Source organism: Hippoglossus hippoglossus, chromosome 17, assembly GCF_009819705.1.
Source record: "Hippoglossus hippoglossus isolate fHipHip1 chromosome 17, fHipHip1.pri, whole genome shotgun sequence".
Lineage (NCBI taxonomy): Eukaryota > Metazoa > Chordata > Actinopteri > Pleuronectiformes > Pleuronectidae > Hippoglossus > Hippoglossus hippoglossus.
Window position 1 is genome coordinate 5,644,293 of NC_047167.1, and position 11,351 is coordinate 5,655,643.

General features: G+C 42.3%; 1 protein-coding gene across 1 annotated transcript; it reads left to right on the forward strand.

Annotated features, from left to right (window-relative positions):
* The first annotated feature begins 2,359 nt into the window (after positions 1 to 2,359).
* klf17 (Kruppel-like factor 17) lies at positions 2,360 to 4,985 on the forward strand. The gene is made up of 3 exons (XM_034612789.1): positions 2,360 to 2,648; positions 2,772 to 3,870; positions 4,004 to 4,985. The coding sequence occupies exons 1-3, from the start codon at positions 2,565 to 2,567 to the stop codon at positions 4,177 to 4,179; spliced, it is 1,359 nt and encodes a 452-aa protein (XP_034468680.1). The 5' UTR covers positions 2,360 to 2,564; the 3' UTR covers positions 4,180 to 4,985.
* Positions 4,986 to 11,351: the final 6,366 nt, after the last annotated feature.

Genomic DNA, 11,351 nt, shown 5'->3' on the forward strand with positions numbered 1-11,351 from the left:
AATGCAACAAAAAATAGACTAACTCCAAGAAAAAAACTGATGTTTTGAAAGTAGAAATACAAACACTTGAATGAGATAACAGCTTCTCTGTGTTTACTTTGGAAATATTTGAGTGTATCCATCGTGAGGTGCCTTGCTTCTCTGTCTGCTCGACTGTAATCTTAAGTAATTGTGTTTAGAAAACACTCGAGCTGGGAGACTTCCTCCCTTTTTAGAAAAGAGAGTGACAAAAGGAGAAACCCGAGCCCGGGGTGACTCTTTATCTGTATCTGTCTCTCTCTTCTGGACCAGTTGCTTTTTACATGACCTGACTTTGATGATGCCTTTGATGGAACAAGATAGAGGACGGCTTTCTCTGCAGGGGAGCTCACTCAAATGGTTTCAGTACCTTCCAGAAATTATATTTCAATATAATAGAGGATAGAAAATCTCAAGCTTATTACTGCTCCTAGAAGGTTCTGTAGTATAACAATTCCACAAACTCAAAATGCCCTGAATAGACATGTTCAACCAATGCATCAAAGTATAATGTGTCTACATTCTCAGTTACTGCAGCTAAAGGTGACTGCAGAGTGAAAGTAGAGGAAGCGAGCGTCCACTTTTCCTCAGGAAACAGAGTCCATTTCCACTTGGCACATGGACAGGAGCGGAATTTGTTTTGCGTAAGCCCGGCAGGTTAAAAATAACGGAGTATAAAGGGAGAGAGTTGCAGGACGCTGCCTCTCACAACACCTGCAGACAGACAGAGAGAGAGGGGCAGAGGGCGAGAGGAGCAGAGAACGAGATATTTGCATTAGTGTGATTGGTTGAGTGGCAGTTTAGGGGATTTAAAGCAAATCAAATTCACTTTATCTAATCTGATCTCAACTAATAAGATATGGGACCAGGGACTTGTGTTATGCTAAAGTGGGATAAAGTTAAAACGTTTTTTGTAAATCAGAACTAGGACAGAAAGAAAGAAAGAAAGAAAGAAAGAAAGAAAGAAAGAAAAAGAAAAGTTTGTCATAAAATTATATTTTATTTAAACCCCCTTCTCTGCATGTGTAAAACTATAAAAGGTGACTATATCAATCGTCTTTGTTACAACACCAAACATTAGGTTTCTTATGTTCTAAATGTTCAACAGTATGTTCCTGAAGCTGTAACATTATGTCGCCCTGTATACATCAGTTAAACCCCAGAGGGGCCCAGCTCTCTTATGAACAGACCGTTTTCCAGCTTCAAAGTCAGACTTATTTATATGGGAGGAGTAGAGCTGCCTGGACTCATCAGTTAGTATTCAAGTAAGAACCGTAATTGTATTTAGTCAGTATTATAGCTGGGGGGTCTGAGGGGCGGAAACACAGGCAGCAGACATCTGAAACATGTTATCAGTTCAAGCAATCTTCACCAAATGCTGAGATGCAATGACGCATTTGAAGTAATTAGATGATGAAACTGTGTGGGTTTTTTTAGATTGTTCACCAATAGATGAAAGTGTCAGATGAAAGTCAGATTTTGTTGCTCTCTATATATATATTCATTATTAGTTCTCCCTTCATTCTCCACGATCGAGACCCTTCCACGTGAACATTAGCATAGTGATGACTGCAGGGGACATTACAGGACTGTTTGGGGGGGGGCTCATTGAGAAACATGTAGTCCTTTGTTGACATCCAGATTAACAGGTTGTTTCGATGGTCTTCGGGAATGAGCCGCCTCTTCACACGTTTGTGTTTGCGTTAAACACGCAGGGATCAAGTCGGGACGCATTAATGGTGTGAATATGTGCCTGCGCGTGTTTAGAGGGAGGCTGGAGTGAAACTGTGCGAGACTTTTACGCAGCGAAATGAACGCACGGGAGAGACAGCCACAAGTGCAACAAATGATACCTGCTTGACCCAAAATGTTTTCCCTAAAGTATTAATATTTCCATGCAAACGTTCGTACTGTAACGCAGCACTTTCGGAATCTCGAGTCTCCTGCGGCCCGACACTCCGGCGAGGTTCAGTATCGCCCCCTGTGTCTGCCTCAGGGGAAATGCTTGGTCTCATGAGAGGAGAATTTGATGCCTCCACACTGCACACACCTTTATCTCACTCGTGGATGAAAATAAAGAGGTGGAAATGGATAAATGCTCTGGCTAAAAGGCAGATTAGGAAAAGTCATGCGTCAAAAGTCAATGCGTAAAAGACGCGTAAATTTATATCCATTGGCTACAGTGATGTTCATATATGTGGATGATGGTCATATAGTCAATCATTGTTATGTAAATCCTTTCTTTTTTGGGGGGTTTAGTGACATAGCTGCTTTACGCACCTAAATGTCATTTAATGTGTGTGCCGTGGGGGAGCTGTGTGTGTTGTGGAGGGAAGGTGGGGGCTGTAGTAGTGGCCACACCTCCCGGTATGGGACACTGGAGCTATAAGAGGCTCCGTCACCACTGTTGATACTTACATCCTGAATCCTGGAACGCTCCTCAGCTGCCGACGTTACCACAGACGCGTTTTATGGACATAAAGGACCGCGTCAGTTCTCACTTCCAGTCCCGAGTCCTCGCCTGTGGTTACCTGTGAGCGGTCAGCATGGCTGCGGCTGAAGCTGCGATACCCGCCATCATGACATCTTTTCCAAGTGTCCAAACCATGGAGCGGAAACATTTTGACAATGTAAGTAATCACCTCTGAGTTTTCAATAGTGTTTTTTTTCTGGTGAACAGTTGGGTTTACTTTGGTTCAGATTGCTGCGATCGCATGAGGCTCACTCCATGTTCCCTCTGTGTTTCCGTGCAGCTGTGCAGGGATGAGTGTGCGCGTCAACGCAGCGCAACAGGTGGCGCCGACAAGCCGCTGATTGAGGTGGAGTTCAGCATCGTGCAGGCTCCCGCGCTGCAGTCCAAAGACGACGACGAGCTGGGCAGGTTCTTGGACCTCGAGTTCATCTTGTCCAACACCATCCACTCCGATGTGGTGAGCAGCAGCAGCCTTTCTCCACCTCAGCAGCAGCAGCAGTGCGCGTATTCTCTGCCGGAGTCTCCGGAGAGCTGCGGCTCTGTGCCTGACAGCAGCGACCACCCGTCCCCTCACCTGGCCTCGCAGAGCTACTGCGGCACCGCGAGCTTCACGGGCTCCAGCCCGGTGCGCAGCCTCATGGCGGAGCTCCTCACGCCCGAGATGGGCTACCCGGGGGAGAGTTCGCCGGGCAAGGCGAGGGACGTGCGGGAGTACACCGAGCTGCGCGCTTTGAATCCCGTCACCGTCCAAACGACGTCTGGGCACCAGCATGTGGCCACATCCCCGCCGCCGCTTGGACTCAAAATTAAAGACGAGCCCGTAAGTCCGTCCTGTATGATGACTGCTGCTGGCGACTATATGGGACAGATGTTTGAGAAGCACCAGTTACGCACCGCGCATCCAGCCGCATTTACGCACCACCCCGCTTCAGTTCTAGGTGGGTTGCCGGGGTTCGGCGCGCAGCCCATGCAGCACCCTGTTCTACAGGGACACACAGACTGTCACCTACAAATGAACTCGACCATGAGCTCTCATCATCAACACCATCTCCAAAACCAGTACATGCACGCGCCTTACCAGCCGCACTACACACACCAGAGTGCGCCGCCGTTTCAAGGACAGTACAACATGCACAGGGAGCCGGTGTGCGTTCACCAGCAGCATCACCCGGCCTCCATGCAGGGGATGATGCTCACCCCTCCCTCGTCGCCGTCACTGGAGTTCTACGGGCAGGACGAGGTGGGAAGCATCAAGCAAAAGCGAGGCCGCCGGTCGTGGGCAAGAAAACGCACCGCGACGCACGGCTGCGAGTTCCCAGGCTGTGGGAAGACCTACACCAAGAGCTCCCACCTGAAAGCCCACATGCGGACACACACAGGTGAGCACCTTAACTTTGTGTTGTGAAGGTCAAACAAATCCGATTAGTAAATGTATTTCAATTTCACTTTTTGTCTTGTTCATGCACCGTGACGACCTGTAATCTAAACTGAATTTGCTTTTGTGTCTCTCAGGTGAAAAGCCCTACCACTGTAACTGGGAAGGCTGTGGCTGGAAGTTTGCCAGGTCAGATGAGCTCACCCGTCACTTCAGGAAACACACTGGACACCGGCCCTTTCAGTGTCACATGTGTGAACGTGCCTTCTCCCGCTCGGATCACCTGGCTCTCCACATGAAGAGGCACATGTAGGCCCCACTGACCATAACGACATTGTTTCATCTGAAATCCATCATGGGATCATGGTCAGAACATCCCTGAAAAGTTTGCCGCTTATTATTGGACAACCAGTGAACTGAAACATTCCTGTAGGAGCCTTCGTGCCTTGGCAGAGCAACCACATCAAACATGACAAATGTATCCTCATTCCTTGTCAGGAAGGAGAATGAACACTGGTGTTTTTTTTGTACATTTTATGTGCATATATGAATATCTTTGGCTAAGTTATAGTAGTTTGGTATTTAAGACATTTCCTCACCTTGTCTTACAAATAACTTATTGATTGTTGGTGAGTATCCTGACAAGACTGTTATCTGCTTCCCAAAGGGGATGACTCACTGTGGGCAGGTCCCATTGTACATATATGTAAATAGTATTTTTGTAATGTTTACATACGTCTACTCAAATCAGGTCAGGTTTTTTTTTAATGCTTTTTATGAAATTGTCTCTTTAGTACACAAAACAGATTTTATAGCTCTACTAAGCATTGTAGGCTTGTCCTACATTTCTTTGGTTTTGTGAAGGTTTGCTTGAGCAATTCCAAAAATTCAGGTACTAAAAATAATTTTCAACATAGTCAGTCCACCCGCTAATTCAAAATTGTTTCTTAGCGTCGCAACGCTTTGTATTTTGTTATGGAAAATTAGTTTTTTAAGAATGAATAATCCATTGCAATGGTCAGACTTCTGTACTTGAACAGAATTGCCACTCGGATGCATCATTCTCCAAGAATGCTGTTTTTATGTACTTAAGGGCTCAAAAATAAAAGTACTTTTACAAATATGTGTGTCATTGTATTTTTCCCACTTCAACCATCCACAAGTCATGTTTTATTTAAAAACATTTTAATTGCCGTTTTACCAGTGCAGCAGACAACAGAGCACATGTGGTTGACTAAAGGTTAGAAGTTGGCAACTGAAACATGGTTACAGTTTGAAGTAGAAATTAGTGTTCACAGTATCTAATCTGTCCAGGCTGTTTGAGGTTTCCTTTTTCCAGAATTCATCCATTATCTGTGCAATTAAAAAAACAAAACCAGCATTTCATAACACCCTGATCTATGTATCAGATACATTAAACTGCTGTATATCACATTATCCATAATAAAGAATGAAATACTTTGCGACATACACCTGATGTTATTGCAATTTGTTAAAGTTATGGACTCCCATCTGCTTGGCTTGTTACCGTTTATTAAAGACTGCCCCCTAGTGTTCATAAAACATTAACCCAAGGTAATAAGTTGTGTAGCAGTTTGAATGGCAAACACTTGTTGGAAAGGGTAATTGATTAAAGCTTTGAAACGAAGCAAAGTTATGTCATTCAATTCAATATGTTCCTGCTATGGCTCTATGTGGACAGAACGCAGTGGATACTCTCTTCTTTAAACATTTTACTTATGAAGAATCTGCATCGAGCAAAATCAAATAGAAATTGCAGGGAAAACCCCCCCAAAAATTAAAAAACACAGGACTTGGGTCCAAACCAAAAACACTCGGAAAGGACAAAAAAAAAATCAAAATCCACAATTATTTACACACAAGTTTGAGCCTTTAGCTGTCTAATACACAAACTACACAAACGCACCCATTGACAATTGCACAACAAGCAAAACTGTGAAGAAAGAATGCAAACTAAAGCAGTGCAGCCGTCTGCTGACAACTGAATGGAAAAGAGAAGGCTGGCTGGGAGCTGGCGTCTAGTATATACCAGAGCTGGGGAGAAAAACCAATCAGATTCCAGCAGTTACAAAAATACACACAATAGAATGGATTTAGTTTGTATTCTCTTTTTGTTGCCCACAGTAGAATGTGGACCAGGGGTCAGCAACCTAAGGCTGTGCCAATGATGATAATCATCATCATTGGCACACAGGCGATTTCATCTTTGGCACACAGGCGATTTCTTATTAAAGAAATGTTCAAAGGTTTTGTCGTCACGCAGCCTGTACAATTTAGCTTGATGTTAACACCTCCCAGCCACTAGGTGCCAGTAATGCGCCATAGGCTGGATGCCAATCGCCATTAAATAAGAAGAAGAAGAAGCCTCCCAGCACGGCGCTGCTCGCATCTCCCCACATGCATCTCCGTGAAGTGCAGCCGCTCAGGTGTATCGGGGATTTCATGAGAAACCGAAGACACGGGCATTTCCGCCCTCATGGGCAGAAGACTGTGGCTTTGTTTTCCATAAGGAGCGTGCTGTGTGCAGGCTATGTTTTGAAAATGTTGTTTGCAGAACGTCCAGTGTTCAGCGAAACTTTGAGACAAAGAACGAAAGAAGTTTCAAAGATCAGGCAGACAAGGGAGAATCAGTCAAACGTGCAGTGTCCAGGTATGAGAAGCCAACTCTCTCAAAGTCTTTGCCACTGCCAAAACCATGCGACTGAAGCAAGCTTTGAATATGAGTGTGGTTGGTGGGGTTCATGACAAACTTATCATTGTAATCATAATGAGATAACCCTGTTTCTTTAAAGTGTTGTTCTATATATAGCCAATATGGATGGAATAAAATGACATGTCTGTTGGAAATATTAATGTGGTTCAATAATAACACTTAATATAAAAAAATGTTGATACGGCACACTAATTAACAAAAAAATGTTACATTGATGTAGACTCTTTTAAGAATGTTAGTTATAAATATCTACAAATCTATGTACATTTTGCAATTAAGAATCAAATTGAATTGGCTGCAGTATACATTATTCACAAATACATTAATGCATTGATATTTATCAAAATGATAATAAAATAATGATCAAAATCAGGTTTCCGTATTTAGCATGATATCGTAGATGCATGTCTCAGGTGCTGAAACAGGCAGTGGAATAAACTGCTGCCATCTGAGGTTTGTCCATCTTGATATTCGTTCCAACAACGAGAGAGTGTGAAAGCCATCATGTCCGCTTCTTTGAGGAGAAAGGTGTGAAGCAACACGTCCACAGTTTTCCTTCATTGTCGTTCCCAGGGGTATCCACTAGGTGTCCTCTTTGGTTAAGGTTCATCAGGCTGATGGTGTCCCCCCCCCCCCCCCCCCCCCCTGCTTAAATCAGAAGAGCCTGTGACGCGTTCAGACTGCTCAGTTTGCGTGTTGGATTTCTGAGCTTTGTCTTTCTTGTCATAGATGTCCCATGTCGTTAAAAGCTTTGGTTGGTCCTTTCCTGTGTCAGAACACCAGCAGAGTTTCTTCACAGTCCTCTGCAACACGTTTTGATTTTGGATTTTCTTAGAACCAACTTCTATTGAAATCTGGTCTAGTTGAGATGTGTTCAATTTTGTCATCACATCAAATTTGATCTTGAAAAGTGATTTTATTACATGTAAAAAATAAATAAAACAAAGAAACTATTTCATTGTTTTAAATAACTTTTAGGAAAGTAAAATGTTAAAATCTCTGTGAAATATCCGCATCGCCATGTGCAAAATCACATTTGGACGATCAGTCTTTTCTGTTAAAGGAGAAACACTTTGGAGCTGTCGACCTACTGAGCTGAAAATGATCACAATTCTAAAGTTTTTAACAGAGGTGTTAAATCATCGGTGAAAGACACTGGTCTGAAGTCTAATATTCCTCTAAATGTATTAAATGTATATGTAAATCTATATTTTATAGTACTGTGTCTTTGTATCAGTATGGTATCTGTGTTTCCTCACCGTGTATGTTTTGTACTTTCTCTCCTTCTGTCCTCTCTCTCTCTCTTCATTTGAACTAGTCTACTCATTTAAATTTTTTCATAAAAAGCCTTCTGGTGACAGATGTTGCAAATTAGCATTTCGCTACAAACACTAAATATGCATGATTGTATATTGCAGCTCCAATGCTATTGTTATGTCCACGTCAAATAAGCTACACAACGTAAAACTTTTTGAAGGACACACAGCATTACAGCACAAATAAAAAAATGTTTAGTTGAGAAGAGAGTTGAAAGGTAAAGTGAAACATAAAATGATTAAAATAGTCTGTAAGATCAGAACTGGGAGAAAGCACATTTATCAAAATGAGATTTAAAAGATAAGAGAGATTGATCCAAAGATCCTTCCACAGAATGGGAGTCCTGAAAGTACATATCCACATGTTCAAATCAGTGTTGGCAGGATTCTAACAGTCAGTGTTTTTACATAGTACTGAAATAAGCAGAGGACTAGTGTCCCAAAGAGGCCATGTGGTTCACTTTGGTCATTTATCATCCTAACGGTGGGAAACTTGGCTCGCAGTCAGGTGCACAAGAGAAAAGACAAAAAAACTGGTCTCTTGTAACTTAATAAACAAAGTGCAACACAATGCAAAAACTTGATCAGCTGAAGTTACCAAAAGCAATATGGTAATGTGTGCAGAGTTAGCAGGTTTATTGCATGGGAAACATGGCTGCTCTCCATCTCAAACTCTCGGTTCAGGGCGTGATATGAGCCATCTCTTCTAGTCGTCGCCTTGCCATTGACCTTTTGCTCAAAGATAACCGTCAGGAGATCTGTGGAATGCCGATCGCCTCGTCAACGGGCTTCACAATATGGCTCCAGTGATTTGTCCTTAATATTTAAATTGCATGCCAAGCGGTAAAAGAGAAAGTAAGAATCGATTGGATAAAATATATGTAAAACAGGGACATCATTTATATTAAAACATTATTAAAAATGAATTAATGCTTCAGCTAGCTCTATTCTTAAAGCTTGCAATATAAAGTGGCCTATTTTCAGTTTTGTGCTGGTCTGTCCTTTTCCTCATTCCGTACTATGCTGCCTTCAAATTAGGATGGATTGAGGAAAACGATAGGCCAGTTCATCAGAGGTCATTCAGGGTAAAAAGCTCAAGAATCCATTTTGAAAAATGCATAGTCATGTGAGAGTCTATGACATCATCAAAAGGACCATGTGTGGACCGCTTCGGTGCTGCAGCAGGCTGTATTTATCTCTCCAATCAAATCTGCATTAATAATGTGATGCAGTCGTGTCAACATGGAGCAGAATCTCCAATGAGCGTCTCCAACCTCTTGTGGAATCCACTGTCCAAAGGAACGTAGCTGTTCGAGAGCACAGGGAGGAACGGCCCGGTGTTAGTGAGGTGTTCCTGATGAGTGCACGTGTCATCTACCATAGACCTATCATCTCCCACCAAGTGCTTGTAAACCACAAGGGCATCCCCAACCATAGCAGCTGTCTTTTAACCACACAATTCTACTTGTACACTTGTTTTTAGACTCGGTTAAAGGTTCAGTGTGTAAGATTTGGGTGAAAGGGATCTATTGGCAGAAGTTGAATATAAAATAATCCTAGTGATGTTTTCACTAGTAAACTGTACTAATTGTTTTTTTTTCTTTACCTTAGAATGGGCCCTTTCTATTTAAATACTTTATATTTACATCAGGAGCGGGTCCTCTATACGGAGGCTGCCACGTTTTTTACAGTAACCCAAACTGGACAAACTTAACACCTTTTGAGTTTTTATGGCAACTAAAGGCTACCACAGGTTCTCTTTCATGTTTGGAAGGGGAGGGTGAGCTGAGGGGTATTCAGCTGCAACATGCAACTCCACCACTAGATGTCACTATATTCTACTCACCTAACCTTTAAGTCTGTGTGTCCTTACACATACTGTGTTGTGATGGGTCTGTTTCACAGCAGACATTTTGACTTATAATGGGGAAAGCACAGGAGTTCAGGGCAGTGAGCTGAGCCCCAGTATCTGTTGAAACATAGTATAACTGGTCAGAGAGTTTGAGTTGTGTTATTTTGCTGACATGTATTTATCAGTGCAAAGATGTTTTGGAGCAAGGTGGTGCTTCAAGTGCCTGGACATGCAGGTGCTGCAGGTAGCCACACAGAGGCAGTATAACATCACACTGACTGTGAATGGGCTGTGTGTGTGTGATTGTGTACTGCATGCATGTGTGTGTGTGTGTGTGTGCATGTGTGTGTGTTGTTGTTTGAGCTTAGCATGACTTAATGAGGACACTACTGTTATGAAGTACATGTATGAAGTATGAAGTTACATGTAGGTGTTCGCATCCTATTGGATAGTTAAGTCTAAAGTATGCATTCCTAAATCACAGTGTGTCCTTACGTCTTGCCAGTGGTGAAATACGCAAAAGAGTTGAAGTTGGTGTCTCTCTGTCTGGAGCATCTGAGTTAGATATGAACGTCCCTAAGCGTAGACGCTACGTACTGTTGGTTGGTCCTTTATCATCCTGCTTAGGGAGAGAAGGGAGTATCTGTGTAATTTAGACAGGCAGTATTCTCCTGTACAGATATAGTGTAATCTACAATATACATAATATATAGTGGCATATACAGTAATGTGTGAGGATGGTCAAAAATTCCTCAACAACTACCACTTTATTGTAGTACTGATAATTCACTGTTACACATTGATTACACCAGAAAATTAAATCTTTAGTGATTTAAACTACACCATCCACCATGTTTAACTCCAGACACATGTCATCTTGTATAACTTAAATTAATCAGTATGACAAGGAAACAACGCACAACCCATAGTTGTGCAGTTTTTTTTCCCATTGCATCATTGAAGAACCTGATCTCATGTGAACATCAGTGATGGTGTATGCACAGCTACTTGTGACAGTCTGGTATCAATGATCAAACATTTGCTGAATACAAGTTCAGTTATGTCTGTGGTAATTGTTATAATTGTCTCATTATTACGTGTAGAACAATTCTATATTGTTATTGTTTGTAATATATCTATTTATTTTATTTATCTTTGATTCTGGTATCCCAACACATGCCTAGCCCCCCCCCCCCCCCCCCCCCATGACTCTCAAAACCCCCCAAACAGATAAGAAATATAGTTAATGGATGGATGGAGATTGGATTTTGTTACCACTCTTTTTTATTTATTACTACGTATATTTCTTGTTCGACCTTTTCATGCTGCTGTGTCAAATTAAAATGTCCCTTCAGTTGCTTCATCAGCTGCATCAGTAATGGCAACACTCTCTCCAAAACAGTTGAATGCTTTAACAAAATTTGAAGCGTTGTCCGTCACAGTGCACACAATTTTTGTTTTGAATTTTATACACACCTGCCAACACTTTTGCCAGCACATCATATGTGTGTGCTCCTCTGACACGGCGGCATGCAAGGACTGCTGACCTTCTCTGTGATATATCATTTTTGTCCAGCCAATGA

Coding starts and splice junctions, on each gene's coding strand:
- klf17 (XM_034612789.1), top strand. CDS start 2,565: ATGGCTGCGGCTGAAGCTGCGATACCCGCCATCATGACATCTTTTCCA. Junction 2,649..2,771: donor AGCGGAAACATTTTGACAAT/GTAAGTAATCAC, acceptor GTTTCCGTGCAG/CTGTGCAGGGATGAGTGTGC. Junction 3,871..4,003: donor CCACATGCGGACACACACAG/GTGAGCACCTTA, acceptor TGTGTCTCTCAG/GTGAAAAGCCCTACCACTGT.